This window comes from Vidua macroura, chromosome 6, assembly GCF_024509145.1.
Source record: "Vidua macroura isolate BioBank_ID:100142 chromosome 6, ASM2450914v1, whole genome shotgun sequence".
Classification (NCBI taxonomy): Eukaryota; Metazoa; Chordata; class Aves; order Passeriformes; family Viduidae; genus Vidua; species Vidua macroura.
In genome coordinates, this window is record NC_071576.1 from 60,972,645 (window position 1) to 60,989,008 (window position 16,364).

At 36.0% G+C, this 16,364-nt stretch overlaps 1 protein-coding gene across 1 annotated transcript in view; it reads right to left on the reverse strand.

Annotated features, from left to right (window-relative positions):
- Positions 1-973: 973 nt before the first annotated feature.
- QSER1 (glutamine and serine rich 1) overlaps positions 974-16,364 on the reverse strand; it is a 41,231-nt gene continuing 25,840 nt past the window's right edge. Inside the window, exons 5-13 of the mRNA XM_053979175.1 lie at positions 14,223-14,518; positions 13,108-13,224; positions 12,371-12,504; positions 10,868-11,079; positions 9,194-9,331; positions 7,760-7,857; positions 3,881-4,033; positions 2,724-2,819; positions 974-2,147 (exon numbers count right to left, since the gene is read on the reverse strand). Of these exons, the coding sequence (XP_053835150.1) occupies positions 2,007-2,147; positions 2,724-2,819; positions 3,881-4,033; positions 7,760-7,857; positions 9,194-9,331; positions 10,868-11,079; positions 12,371-12,504; positions 13,108-13,224; positions 14,223-14,518 (1,385 nt within the window). The 3' untranslated portion in view covers positions 974-2,006. The remainder of the gene's footprint in view (positions 2,148-2,723; positions 2,820-3,880; positions 4,034-7,759; positions 7,858-9,193; positions 9,332-10,867; positions 11,080-12,370; positions 12,505-13,107; positions 13,225-14,222; positions 14,519-16,364) is intronic.

The following is a 16,364-nucleotide window of genomic DNA, read 5'->3' on the forward strand; positions in this document are numbered from 1 at the left end:
TTACCCCCAGAGCTCCCCCTTTTTTCAACGTGGGAATGAATTAGCTCCACGATTGCTCTAACAATCTGCACATTCTGCCTAACCCCAAACCCACCTCCTCTCCTTGATAATCGCAGACATAGCAGTAGCACAATGTGTCATGAACACGACAGTGACCTCCGTTTTTAAAGCAAAACCACGAGGAAGAGGCTTTAAAAAAGGCAAGGGCACATACCCATTTCTGTTCATTGTAGTCTGCACACAAATTGTAAAGGAAAATTATTGCTTTTTAAGGATGAAAAGCTTTGGAAATGTGGTAAACATCCTACGAGGTTCTAAATCTAACCAGCTAAAATTCTGTACATACTTTAATATTCAAACCTCTATTTGCTTACTCAAGATCAAATAATTTCATTTTCACATCTATTCATTAAACTCTTTATAGTTCTACAGTCTAATGAATATTTAACAACTAAATAGGATCAAAACATGGGGGAAAGGTCACATGGCAATGAACATTACTTCATTTGGCCAATTAATAGTGAACCCTGCTCTCTTGGCTGAAATTAAGGCACTAAGTGGCAGTAAAAGGATAAAGGAATGAAGTTTCTTTTCGACATTATCTGAAAAAAGACCAACATGACTTTTTTTTAGGACGCCAGTAGAGTACATCTCCATTCTGAATGACTCAGTAAGGCATTCTATTGGCAAATTTAAAGAAAATGCTCTCCTGATTAGAGCCCATTACATTCATTGTCTGAGTGTGACTAGTGGCACTACCAAGTGTTAACAACCTGGAGGGGGGAGAAAAGCTACAAAGATGTCTGAAGACTTGAAAGGCACCAAAAAGAGAACAGCTCTGCAACTGCCAGTTCTACAAACAATTATGTAAGCTGTGTTTAACACTGCATATAGTCTATTTTCAATCAACAATCTTTGTTGACCAAGATAAAGTGTAGTAGCTCTTCATTTAAACTCTCAGTTAATCAAGTGCTAGTTTAGTAAGAAATTTATTTTCACATACCAGAAAATAATTGCAGTGTCTAACACAACTACATTTAAAGCAAAACTAGTCTAGTATGCATTATGCATTATTCTGGTTAACACTGAAGCAAACCTGTATAAACAAAAGGGTTACCTCGAGATACATAGTTTACAATATAAAATCAACATATAAATGAATAGGATTTACTGAAAACAATGGAAAGTGTATTACAAAGATACATGTAACAATTTTAACCACAATATTTCCTCTGTGAAAAATACAACTATTAGTGAGATAAAATGTACAATTGATTTTTTTTTTCCAAAAGAAAAAAAAAAACCCACAGTATAAAGGAAAATATTTTTTTCTTCAAAACAGGGAAAATAGTTAAGGTCATTGTCTTTCATTACAATATAATTTGACACAAAAGCAGTCATAGGATTGCACCAACTCCATGTTCAGTCTCCCGAACATGACAATAGTAAAAGGAGTCCATAAAGCATAATGAAATTTCTGGATTTTATGATGGCAATATAGGTATGCAGAAACTGATGTCACTCCAGCTCTGTTCACAAAATGTACAAAACTCTAAATTTGGTAGCCAGACATGTAAAAATTAGTTCGCCCCAACGCTGACTTTTCTCTCACTTAGGGATGGAAAAATCTGTAGTATTTTAAGTGTTGTTATCTGTTGAGCAATAAAAAAGAAAAAGGTATATGTAGTGCATGCTTCATCACTTGTCAAAAACATTTCTGAAAATAAAACTAAGTTATCCAATAGTTTACAAAATCGAAAATAACTCTTCAGGTTAAAAATGTGGTTAGGTTTATGTTTAGCTCCATCTCCAAAGGACTGATTTCCTTGGCAGCATCACTTTTCCTTAGCACGAGCCAAGGCACAAAGTTCCATAAAGAGAAATAAAAATGGCTACGAACAAGAATGCAGTCTGGCATTGTAAAAGAAATCAGAGCCTCTCTCTGAGCTTTCTGTTCCATCAGGTTAGTGCCGTAGAAGAAATGTGGGATTTGGGATACATTTTTGTTAGGAGCATTTCTGCTGGACACGATTCAAGAGTTCACCAAACTTTTCAAAAAGATCCTCCACCCATTTTATATTTTTCATGCACAGCTGCACGATCTCTTCCTGGCCTAGATCTGCACTCGTCTTCTGAACAGAAGAAATCTATTTAAAAAAGAGAAGGAGGGGGACAGAGATGCAAACACACACACGTTAGGCTGCCAGAATTGGAGAGTTTTCATTCTTATAAAAGTCTGCAGTTAAATATGAACCTTCTCTGCCAGAAAATCTTGAAGTTTTAAAAACAATGGTAATGCCCCCCAAAATGCATTTCTTAACAACTAAGCCAGAGCTCAACTCTTGTATTTCTGCTACCTGAAATATTCCCAGCAAGGATTTGCAGAAGAAATAAAGGCACGGCGTTCTAAGACCAAAAAAAAAAAATAAATCTTTTGGATCCAAGGAGTTAAATACACTGATAACATTTGTTTTGTTTATTTTGGATAACAGTGAAGAACACTTCAGGGAATCCCACAAACCTTGCAAGCCTCACATCTGAATGCTCTAAGCAGCAGTTCCCATTAGGAGCAACCCACGTGGTCAGTGTAGCTTTTGTTTGCCATAAATAATTAATTAAAATAGGAGGCCTCAATCCATACTCATTTACCAAGAATGAGAGAACAGCCTCTCAAGTTGGACTCAATTCCCTCAATGAATGCAAAGAATGAGAGCAACACTTACCTCCTCTTTACATGTTAGATATATGTGATATTTGTAATGATGGAGTGAGTGATACAAAGAATACAACTGTATTTTTTCTGGATCTACTGTAAACTCCTGCAAAAAGAACAATTATTTTAGGAAAATTCATGTTATTTACTAGGAGACATGACAGACATTTTCTTCTGTAAACAATTTTTTTAGCTCAATTCAGAAATTGAGTGCTTCATCCAAATCATTATTGTGACATATCTGGCAAACTGTGATTCCCCTTATATCATAATTATCTCCTATCCTCACTTCCCATGTTTTATCAAAACCAGGTGAGAATGTTTTCAGTCATCCTGAGTGCACTGCAAACCTGAAATTGGTAAAGACACCCCCTTCTCAAGAAGTACTCCAAGAACTACCAAAGTTTAACCATTATTCACCAGATTGATGGCTAGAATTGCAAAAGACACAGACTTTGTGCTTGAGAAAGCTGATTTGTACTTACCTAAAAATTAGGTTAATTTGGCAAGAATTATGAGTGTGAGCTATAGGTACAGGTCATTTGCCAAACCCTATTTACTGCAGGGAGATGAGGCTAAGCAAGCCAAATCTAGTTAAGAGTGTTCCCCAGAAATTCTATGGAAATAAACAATATGTGCTTCTCAAAATTTTTCCATGTTGCTTTTTATTTTATTTCTTTTTTAATTGAAGATATACAGCTTCTTTCTGCCATTGCAAATGAGGAATGGAACAAGATAGAACTCAATTTTTAAGAAGTGTTATCTGATATCAGATTTTACAGGGTTAACACTATTTTTACTAAATTTTTGATCTAGAAGCCATTTTATCATTTACTTTGCAGCAAGTGTAAGAAACTGTATTATGATTATTATAAATATTATTATTATTATATGACTTATTATGATCTACAGAAGCAATGGTGAAGGCAAATTGTTGGTGTTCTAGCAACAGCCCAGGAAGCTGACAAACTACATTTCACATATGAATTATAATAATGATTTAATGTACTCCTTTACATGTTGGTTTTTAACATTCCCTTGTTACAGAAAAAGCACCTCCCTCAAAGATTTTATATTTTGACCAACCAAACCAGCAATGTTTTATATAAATATGGTTATCATAGCACAAGTCAGGTGGTGGCAGCAACAAACCCTGTGAACACTCACCTGTGCTGATTTAGTGGTTGATTTAGAAGCCCTCAGTGTTTTCTTGTTGTAAGCTTTACCATTCATTTTGATCTTAGACACAGATGTCCCTCCACACTTTGTCTTGGAGTCCCGAGTGACCACTGTCAGTTCAGGAAAGTTTTCCAAAGCGTTCTTGAACAGAGCATATAAAGACAAAGGATTAGGAAAAAAATCAAGAATGGCCACATTGATGACAAACTGGCCTTTTTTCTTTGAAAAGATTAGAGTGCAGCCTATTAGGAAAAAAATTTATTCTTCCACAAAGACCTGATGAAGTGTCTTTATCAGATTATACAACCAAATCTGGTTTGGAAAGCACAACCACCTGTTCCTGACTACTGTAATTTTTCAAGACCAGCAGATCCTTTCACTGTATATCAGGTTAACATCTGTGATTCTCTCACTAGAAAAAGAGGGGGGAAAAAAGCTCCACAGGGCAATTTTTAACTTCTAAATTGCTTTCCATTCCATTTCTACCCAAGAATTTTCTAAGGCTAAGTTACTTGAAGATTTTAAAATATTTAATGCATAGTCAGGCACATGGGGATTGGGTGCCTAAATATCTCCATAGATTTTGTCCCAGATTTTGCAAACTACAAACTAATTGCATATCATCAGATCTGTAAGGGAGAAAAGCTTATGTAGAGTGAAGTAGAAGGCTGGTTCAAAAAGTACAAGTTGAAGACATTTTAACTCATGAGAGTGAACTGCATTTCTGTCAGCTTCAATTCTACATTATTTGCATGAGTAAATTTGAATACATTTTTGTTGAACAAATACAGCATTATGTTAGCAGCTGCTTTGAAATAGTCCTGCTATGCTACATAATCTGGCCCTGAAAAAAATGTTTCACATTAAATAAACATGCATCTGTGTATTACACTCCAGTATGAGGCAGAAAAATACACATATGGAAAAATGAATCAATACTGCAGCTTAAAGACCTTACTGGGACTACTAGGTTAAAATATGAAGTTGACTCCATTATTATATTTTCTTTTAACAAACAATACCTGACAACAACAACCTCCCCTGCCTGTAATTTATTAACTCTTTATTCACATCACACATTTTTTAGTTTATTAAGCAAACCTCTCAGTAAGCAGCTATTAAATCTCCTGCACAGTGGTAGCAGTAACCTTGACCAGCCAATTTGTCCATATCCAGTCTTCCTTGCAATACTTTCAAAGTGGAACAACTTACACAGGTTTGAATTATTTAGTTTTGCTATCCACTATAACAGCTTTCCTCAAGGCTGATTTGGAGTGTCAAGGGGCTCTGGCCACTTTTGGCCTCCTCTGGAGAATTCCTAAGAGCCAGAACAGTTCCATGGCCACACCACTGATCTACACCTGACAAATGTGAACTGGAATGAAGAAGTAAATACTGGTGATTACTGCATCTTTGGGAGCATGGGACACATAATTGTTTTCAAATGAAGTTTACACAATTCAGCTGAGATGCTTCACTTACTGAGCTTCAACTAAAGCAACAATAATATTTCATAATTTTGTTTGTAACAACTATTTATGCAAAGGATGCAATAATCTGTTAGAACTATGAAAAATGTTACAGGCAAAACTACAAACACTGACTGCTAACTTCAGTGTCTGCTTTGGTTTGTAATACAGAGCTAACATATTCCACATTAACTGCATCCAGTGGAAAACTAGTATTAAATTCATCGATGCCCATCAATGCAGAACAGCAAAAACATTCAAACTGTATGATATCAGTGAATGACAAATGATACTTTTAACTTATTGCTTTCTTCAGTGCTTCATTCAACTCTAATATCTGAACTGATTATTTCATTAAAGGTGGAACAGAAACCTCCTGTATCTTAAAGAGCATCAAACACATTTTCCTAACCAACCCAAGCACTTATGATGACAAGTAGGCATTTCATTTTTATCCAAGACATTGACTCAAGGATGGCACAAGTTGGCATTGTCACATCAGAAGAAAACCAGAAAAGGCTTTCTATCCTGCAGATGACATCACAAGCAGATCCCTTCCTTACATCCATTAACATCTTGCAGATATGATGGAATACAGTCTTAAGTTAACTTTAGAATTATGATACATAATCTGCTGCTAAGTGAACACACAGCAAAGCTATTGTATTCACTATGAACTCCAGCTTAATTACATGTTGGTATTACAGAGAATTATAGTAGCTTTTCCACCTTAAACTAGGAAAAAGTGTGACTACTTCTCACTTTTTGTGTACTGTGAATGTAACTGCAAGTCTACACATTTGTATCTTCCCATAACTGCTCTATCTTCTCTGCACAGACAAGTCAAAAAGAGGTATCTATACAAATAACTATTAACACAAAATTCTTACCACAACAGAAAAACAGAAATGGAGGGTTAACACATGCTACCTCTCTGAGGCTCTGTGCATTTGAAATTACACAGCCCTCTCTGGGCCTTTTTACTATAAGGAGGAAGCAACAAGCAGTTCTGTTCAAGGAGGTACAAATTGTTCAGCTGTTGGGAAAACAGCATAACTAACATTGAAAAATTTGTGTGAATTACAGCTGTTTCTCTGGTTGATAGTGGTCTCCTCCCTGAAATAAAGCCACCTTATGTCCCACAAAATTTAACAGAAATGGAAATGGGGGAAAAGTTTCATGATGGAAAAGAGCAGAACTTTCAAGTCTGTTAATTATCTCCCTCCTCACCTAGTTCTCAAATATAAGCTCAGAGCAGTACAAAGAACAGCACTCATTCTCCAAGTGTCTCTGTGCTGTGGGACAGTACAGAGGAAAGGGGGACAGGGAAAGAGAGGCAAAAAGCAAGTTTGGTGATGGGGTTTATAGTCAGGCCTGCTTTACTGTTGTTGGCCTCAAAACTGTTCCATGAACAAATCATCAGGCTGATTATAGACACTGACAAAAGGGTGGCTTATTCCCAAGCAGTAAGACAAAAGGAAATGGGAGATTTAGAGTGGATATTATGAAAGATTTCTTCACCAGAAGAGTTATGAAGTACTGGAACAGGCTGCCCAGGGAAGTGGTGGAGTCACCAGCCCTGGAGGTCTCAAACACGTGCAGCAGATGTGGTGGCACTTTGGGACAGGGTTTAGTGGTGGACTTGGCAGTGCTGAGTTAACAGCTGGAATTGATCTTTTCTAACCTCCATGACTCCATGAGTGGAAATCACCTTCCTGCACTTGCAAGCTCTGCATTGCTGCTTGGAGGGTGGGTGGGAACAGTAGGAAGCACAGTGATTATCCTCCTGTTTACCTTCTCTCTACTGAGATGGTACGGCTTCTCTCTTCCCTGGCCACATCCAGACGTGTTTTTTTATTACCACGTCAAAGCTGCTGTAATATGGGCTTGTTATCCACACTTTTCTCAACCTTCCATGCTGAAGATACATGAAAGAGCACACAAATGAGTTGTTCTTGCATCCCTCTGTCCTGGTTTTAAACTCCTCTGATCATGTTCTCTACTTCAAAGATGTTCAGACATCTGCTCCACAGCATAGCTATTTCATGTAAAAGTTTATTTTTAGGCAATAAAATCACTTAACCAAAAGCTCTAGAAGGACAGGAAACAGATTTTCTTTTGGCAAACTTGACAAGCTTAAAGGAAAAAATGCTTGAGAACGAACCAGAAAGCATGGGGAGTAAAACTAGAACTTTATTTTGCAGTATACACTCCTCCATCCCAAAATGTTCTCCAAATGCCACATACAAGCACTAAATTTACAGCATCTCTTTCAAATCCACATTCACTTCTGCTGCAAATGGGTTTTAAGCTGTGCCTGCATGGCATGAATTCAGTGATTTAGCCAAACCACCACTTTTTTTTTTTTTTTCAAAGCCTAGAATTTGAAAGAGAATACCTTGAAAGCGTGATCCAAGCGCAATTTGGAAAGCAGCCTTTTCCTGTTGTCATTCAGCATACCATCAATCTTTCTCATGTGAGGCAAAAGCAGCTCATCTAAAAGACACATAAAAAACCCACAGCAGTTGATTATTAAGAGATGCACAATAATGAGATTCATATTCTTGCTATATTTTGATCCATTAATATACAATGTGAAAAGTAAAAAATAAAGCAATTGGCACATAATCCAATTTCAACTGTGAGAGAAAAAGAATTTTTTTTTTATCAGCCCACTAAGCTGGTGTAGATAGTATGAAGTTTAATTGCTGACTGAAATCCTGCTCCTTCTCTGACTTTGCTGCAAGGAAAAATTAAGATAGACCAATGCAGAACATAAATATTGGAGACAATTTTACACCAATTCCTAGAAAATCCTCTTTGCAATACAGCTGGCAGTTTTATGAAGACAAGTATGTGGTTTTGACATTTGTTATTCCATTTTACAAGAAATGGTCCTGCTGGCAATCATTAAAAAAAAAAAAAGTGAGGAAAGTGCTTACTGATAAAAGTTATCTGATAAACCACTGTGACTTGCACAATATAGAGCTGAAGTTAGGCATGTGGCCAGCACTGAAAATTTACAGCTCAGTATGGAGCATTTCATTTATAAAGTCAATTACTTTGATTTTAGTGGGACTACTGACATAATGCATGCCTCTGAAATCTTGAGATAAATGTGCACTGATGCACACTGAAATCAAGAGAGGCAGGAGAGGAGAGGCTAAAAATGTTTTTTTTTAAACACAGGCAAACAGAATGTAGTACAAAATAACAGCTTGCAACTAAATAATACATGAAATTATTTATCTCTTGGAACCTTTATCTTGGAACGTGAGTGTTTTACTAAATTTTGAGAAATAGGAGTTTTGACTTGTACCCTGGAGTCTGCTAGGATAAACAAATCCAAATATTTTGTCTTCAAAGAAAAAGTGTGCATTAATATAATTTTCTTTGATCAGGATTTCAAGATTTCAGAATTTAGAAAGCCAAATTTTTAATAGTAGGAGGAATCATATCTACTTCTAGTTATCTACTTATATGCCTATTTCTTCACAAGAAAGCAAACACACTGGAAATCCTGTAATTTTAAATAAATGTTTGCTAAGGTTTGAAGCACAGCAACTGTAGGAACAAACAGCTCAATTCTGACATTCACAGCAAAATTCTAATGCAGAAAAAAAGCTAAAACAATATTCCCAAGTTACTTTGATTGTTCAAAGAGATAATGCAAAAAATATATATAAACACATAATATGTGTAGATTCTTCAGATGAGGTTATGTAACTCAAATTTTGTTAGGTTTCTGGTTTTTTTTAAAAAAGAACACTTGCTTTACTAATTAATAACCATAAAATCTAGTAAGAACACACAAATGTTAAACATACTGTACCATTGCTCTTTTCCAAGGCTTGCATTGTGTCTGGATCCAAGGCAATGCTAACAAGCAACTCCATGTAGCTCTTGAAAGTCTCTTTCATAGCTCTGGTGTTCAAAAAGCGAGTAACAAGTGGAGCTGGAGGTACAACCTCTGAAAAGTAAACAGGACAGAATGATTTTTTCCCCTTCAATATCCTAAAAACACTTGTGCTTTTCAAAACAGAAGGTTTCTTTCTTAAAACACAAGTGACCCCTACTGGTACCCCAAGAGATGAAAATTCAGTGCAGTCAATTGCAATAAACTACTTAAACATCAAAAATAGGGGCAGACACCAAATATGGTACAAATGGTTCAGTGTTTTAACTATCAGCATTTAGATTATATTTTAAGGAATTTAAACATTTTCCTATAATTGTAGATGAAAGTTCAGAGAAACAGGATAATTGATAACTTCAGTCAAGTGAAGTACCCTAAGTGCCCTAATTTTCACGTCAAGGCAAGTACCTCTCAAAATTGCAAAATTTGAAGTCATCCAACAGGAGAAAGAATTTCTGAGTACAAATGTCACTTAGGAGCCTGCATACCATTTAAGTCAATCACACTTAATTTTTAAACTCAAAAAAAAAAAGGTAAAGTTTTTTTTATCAGTGTAGTGATACAGGCATACTGATGCTTACTCTGAGGAAGCTTTTATTTTTTCATGCACATGGAGTAGCCATCAGGACTAGTAAGCATTCTGCAGCTTTTTGTAGGCTCCATGTCTGACACCAGGATTTTGCAGTTATTCAGGCAGCAAGGCTGTTAAACTCCCTCAGGGATGACCATAACCACCAGGTTACTTGAGGTCTTAAATATGGACAGTGTTACTTGGGCAAGTTTGCTTGAAAAATATTTGAAAGGTGCTGTTCTCACAGAGGCAGTGGGCCAGTACACCAGTGAGTGTATCTATATTTAAAAGTCACCAGGATGCTTTAGAAATGCAGCAATAATAAAGTATGAGCAAGACAAAGCTTTGCTTCAAACATAGAGGAAATGGAACCCTGCAAAATGCACTGTGAATCTGCTACCACAGGTAACCCCTCTAAACACTGTGAACTTCAGAAATCCCTTTTTCTTCTGGAGAGTTCCTGCAAACATTGAATCTCAATGTTCTATGAATGTCTTAATAGCAAACCTGCTCAGCAGGCTACAATTGAACAGCTGGCATTCAGACAAGCAATGGAGCAGCCAAAAAGTCAACTGCTTTTTCTCCTTGGGTTCTGAAAAAAACAACAGCAGCATCTGAATTCTGCCCACATCTGCATGCAGGCAAACACTACAGGAATGTTATTTTAGACATGGCATTCAGTTGCAATGGAAAACTAATGAAGAATCTCATTCTTAAGATGTATTTAAAAATCAAATTGGCTTCTCCTCCTACAATTGCACCAGTCACAGACAGCAAGTGGTAAAATATGTATTTATGTGGATAAACTACATTTGAAATAAATTCAATTGTACACATTTGCTTATACACCAACAGCAACTGAGAAGTTTTAAGAAACTCATTTTGCACGGTATGGTATCAGATTTTCTATTTTCTTTCTAAGGCTTGTACAGAAAAATGTGCAAGATCAAACAATGTAATTTTAGAATACTCAGTTAAATTCAAAAGGGCCTGGGTGCCAGCAATGGTATCTCACTCACCATCTTCTTCACTCTGGGCCTCAGGTGAAGAATCAGACTGGGAAGATGAAAATTCTTCTTTCCACTTTTTCCTTTTCTTTGGTGGTGGTTCAGCCTTGACCTTTGGCTGTTTAGCTTTGGGTTTCACAGAAGAGACTTTTGTTGCTGCTGGTTTTGGTGTTGGTGGATCAGGAGGTTTGATGTTGCTATTACTAGGTTTGCAGTGAATAGTCCTGCAATATAATGAGGAGAATGTTTATGAATATAATTACCACACAAGTTTTGGCAGTAATAAAATAGCTATAATCTTATTTAACCAGAATATACTCCCCACTGATTATATACACTTATTTCACTGTAACTGGGTATTAGGTCATACCTATTTTATATACTACTGTATTTTTGAAATAATATTGACCAAACAATGCCTTTCTCTTCCCACCCCTCAAAACAGGAAACAAACGGGAATGTTAATTCAGAAACACAAAGTTCTGTACTTTAGGACTGATTACACAATGCAGTTTTGAGAGCATGGCAGGGAATACAATCTTGGGAAGTGCTAGAGAAGAGTTTTGTCAGTGTGGGAAAGCAGTGACACGTACAGCAGAAACACTGTCAGTATCTTCTGGAACACTGAGAAGAATTCTAGACATCTGTCAGAAATGGAGATTTCAAACCACAATGGATGGAGACAACAGGCAGTAGAAGAATGAGAGCAATGGAAAATCTGCCCCAGAGGAGGAGGCTGAAAGACCTCGCTTAATGAGCTCAGTGAAACACACAGGGGTGGGATGTGACTGATTTCTCCAGAAATACAACATGCAGCACAAACAAAGAAAAGCCAAAAGCAGTGTTGAGAGAACAGCAGAAGCATAACAAGCTCATCACAGTCATGTTTTGTTAAAAAGAGGGGGTTGCTTCAGAGCACTGGAAGAGCAGGTACTGGAACAGTCTTCCACAGCCCAAGAAAAAGGGAGCATCAAAATCCTAGCTACTTGTAGTAGAACAGGATTATTTCATAAAATTGATTATCTGATGGCACTGCTTTCTTTGAGAGCAAACTAGACTTAAAACTCCTGGATGAAGAGCACTGTCAGGAACATCTGTTTTTCAATTTACTTCCCAGGATTGTGAGGAAAGCATGGTACTTCCAGTATACCAGGACAGAATGGTCATTAAATCAATCCAGAAGAAACTACCTAACTAGCAAAGTCCACAGGATGTGAGAAAACAACACACAGAAAAACAAAATCATTACACTAGTAGGCTTGTAGGGCAAAGGATGACAGAAATAGCATGTAGAACCCTAACACCTCCAAAATAACTGATTATGGAACAGAATAGAGTAGGGGAGACAAGGCAGTAATTTATATTTAATTTCTTAAAGCAAACCAGGCAGTTCTCAGTTTCCATATTAAAGCACAATGAATACACTTGAAACTTATAACTTCTGTTTATTTAAATAGGTGTGTTCTTAATATGAAAACAATATGGCAAAATGAAAAACAAATTGAAATAAAATACCTTGCTGACTGGACAGGCTTGATTCGTGGTTTTTTTGAGCATACTCTGACATATTCCTTTTTGTTTGCATTTTCAACAAACTTCACATACACTCGTTTGTATTTTGTCTTTGCATCCCCAAAGTACCCAAGATACTGAAAGGAAAAAAAAAAAAAACAAACCACAAGTGTTTATGTTAAGCAAAATCTGTCAGCTTTAACAAGTAAAAATTTCAATACTAAAGCAAAAAAATCAGTTTAAATTCCCCCATGTTTAAATACAATAACAAACCACTCTACAGCATTTATAATTTAAATAAAATTCTCCATCAGATTTCCAGATAATAATTAAAACTGAAGACAATATGGTAAGGAGAGGTACTCTGGGCTTCTTTTTCTCCCTTTATCTTGTTCTCCACACGTGTTATCCCAAAAGCATTATCTGCCTGGCAAAAGGCTGCCTCTTAAAATTGTAGCCTCTCTGTAGCACTCCTATTGCAGACAGCAGCTGGTTCACAAGCTGTTTTCCACTGATTTTATTCTGGTCAGGAAAACTTGTTCCTTACACAGGCAGAATGATAGCAAAGACCCCGTGCTGGAAAGCAGAAAAATCACTCCAGGGATGTCTTTAGGGAGAGTTTGAGTTGGAGGGGGTTTTCCCTAAGAATGTATGCCAGAATCACATTCTATTTAGTTTCCTAGCCTGGAATGAAGGAAAGCAGCTCCCATGAGGCTTCCCAAGGAATTTTAAGGACTCACACTGTTAGTAGCAGCAAACTCTCTGTGTCCGTCACGCACTTCAGGAACAAACTTCTGCAATAAAGCCTTCTGTACTTTCCAGATAGCTGGAGGCTCTTTTCCTGTCTGCAAAGCAACCTGGAAGAACATAAAAATTGTTTGCCTATTCTTCTTCCAGAAATGTATTTGTGCATCACGTTTTTTGAGGAAGTTACCCAAGGATAAAATGGAAATAAGTTCATTTAAAATTCCAACACCATAGTTATTCAGTCCTGTTTGCATCCAGGCAAGTTTGTAATTATCAGCTTGAATGAGAATTTTCTGTAGATCCTACAAATAAACTACTAACTCAAATAAACCTTTTGGAAAATGTAGTCAAACACTGATTACTTTTTCATGACTCCTGAACTGACAAACTTAAAATTCAAAATATCCCCTAACATACCTTAATCCATTTTATAAGTGACAAGGGAATATTTCAAACTGATAACACTTATGTGACAAAGCTGCATTACTTAATTTAAAACTGCAGTTTAAGAGGATGAGCACAGAGTCAAGTAATTAAAAATATCACAAATTTTCTAACAGTAAGAATATTGCTGGCTATGACAGCAACAAAAGGAAAGGTTAACCAAACCAAACAATCAAAGACAACATGGAAATTCACATAAACTCATGTGAAGAGTTGTACTGGTTGCTTATAGCCATAATTTCTTGTTGAAATACAAAGCAGAACCTCTTAAAAAAAACCCAGAAGCCAATTCCATTCAAGTTCTTTTGCAAAGTTACACTTGAAAGTCTACTCCTGTCTTAAAAAACAAAAGTAGTTAAGTGCCTTTGAAAAATTTATGCTTTTTAATATTAAAGTAGGTAATTCCAAGCTCTAACAGAGGTTACCAGCACACAGATTTACTTTATTATGTAAATAATAATAAAATGTGCAATGTACATTCAAAACATGTTTGTAATCTGCACTAGAGAGACACCTTTAAGGCATTTTGGCAGCAATCAGGGAATAATAGAATAGAAAGAGAAAACTAATCTGCAGCCTTTCCTCTTCTGGTAGCTCCTTGAGGCTAAATTCACATGCAGGGTTCTGTGCTGTGTTCCCCCAGCAGAGCAAATATTCAGATTACCTTTAGAGTCTCTATATCTTCAATCTTCACTACAAATTCGTCACGTTCTCTGTACATCCCCTCTCCTTCACTGTCCATATTCTCCTCATCAGTACATCCTTCTATTGCAACAGTCTCCTGCATTTTTGCCAGTTGTTCTGAAGTCACAGCATCCTGTTGAGCTACTTTTAAGGGGTCAGCTGGATTCATTTTCTCCTGCACATTGCCTACAGGAGCAGTTGTCTGTGGAGATTCCTGCTTTACTGCAGCACTGGTGGTGGTGGCAGCAGCAGTAACACCTGTCACTTTTTCAGTTTCTGAAGAAAAAAATTCCAAATTTCAGTGAAATTATCGAGGATGTAATATGGAGCCAGGTTTTTCTTCTTTTCTGTTACAATTTATATTGAAAGCAACTATTCTAGGAAAAACACCTGTTCTAGGAGTTAAAGTAGAAGCAGTATTTGACCACAACTAAATCTTAAACAAAACCAGAATACTGTAGCTAATATACCTCTGTTTGTATTAAACTGCTACATCTGTTAGCATCTGGAATTAGCAAAACTGAATGCTTTGGAAAACAATTTGATAGTTACAGACATGATCACCAGGCAATGCTGTTATACTTTGTGACAATAACTAAACACAACAGTAAAGGTTACACCACTGAATCTTGTTATCTGCTGGTAAGTCTTTTGAAATTGGATTGCAGAAAGAGAAATAAACATTAAATATGAACACTTTCTGTGTGACTTTTGGACACTTATAATATATATTTTGTGATAATGTAACTGGAAGTTCCAGATTAAAACTTTAGCAATAGCCTAATGATTTTTAATATTAACAGAGGTGAGCAATGAGAACTGATGATACAAAACAAAGAAGGGAAAAGAACATTCCTTTCCTCCTCTATTCCAAAGAGCCAAAGAGAAGTCCCACCTTTCAAAATTATTCTTTCCCACCTGAAAAAAATTAGAATCCTTTTTAGATATTACTTTACAGTCTTCTATGCATGTTTAACATTGACTTGCTGATCTAAAAGAAATCAAGTCATATTAACTATAACACAGTTATTAATATCACTCAGGAAACTTAAACCACTTCACAGTTTTGTAACAGTCACTGCTAATTGTTGACTTTTTCACCTGAAAAATTATATAAAAGATAATGTAACATTAACAAAATAACTTTAACAAAAGTGACTCCAAACAAATGAGTTAAATGTCAAATTAATGTGTCAATATAAAAGCTATATACCAACAAGTGAAGATTCATTAAATTCATTCAATCAAATTGTTAATTTGAAATGTGAAATGTGTTCTTGCAGATACATCACCTCACATTATTGCAAATATATTCTATTTCTTCAGTGAGAGAGAGCTCTGACAGCTTTAATTAGCCACACCATTATTGGTTGCTCAGGTATATTTACATATTTGTCAGAACAGCAGATAAAGGTACATGTACTAATACTATCAACAAAAGACTATGTTTTAATATTTGTCTGTCTATACTTATTTGCAAAAACAGACAGAAGAGGGTATTACTAGAAAACCTGCAAAACACCAGCAAGAAAGGAAGAAAGATGTCATTATTAAGCATCTTGTACAAACAATCTTGTGTGTCACAAAACAGGAAGGTGAATTCAAGAAATTGGTGACATAAATATTACATCCTTATGGATAACAAAAAAGATACAATAATACTGTAAAAGAAATCACTGCAAATAAAACACTAATGGAAATGTTCACCCAACCACAAAAAAATAAAATTGAAATATTTCTTTGGACATTGTACACAGAAATGGCTTACTAAAATTAACAAACTTCAGCAAGAGGCTCACACCATGGCACTGTCCAGATTTCAGTTTTCTGGGAAGAAAAACAATCACTGCTTTCTTGTTTGGAATATATATTCAACTGAAAGACACAGAAGGATCTTCATCCTCTGTAACAGCCTTTTTGAAATGCATACACTTAATTACATAGAAATAGCTACAGAAAAAAACCAGAATAGTAATTAAGATAAAGTATTGTTCAGCATCTCACGTATTCTGCAATATTTTCCCAGTATCGTAGGTGTGATTATTACAATTCAAGTTTAAATTTGCTATGTATTTTTCAGTAAATCATGTCACACCTAGAGGAAAAAAAATCTCCCTCTCTC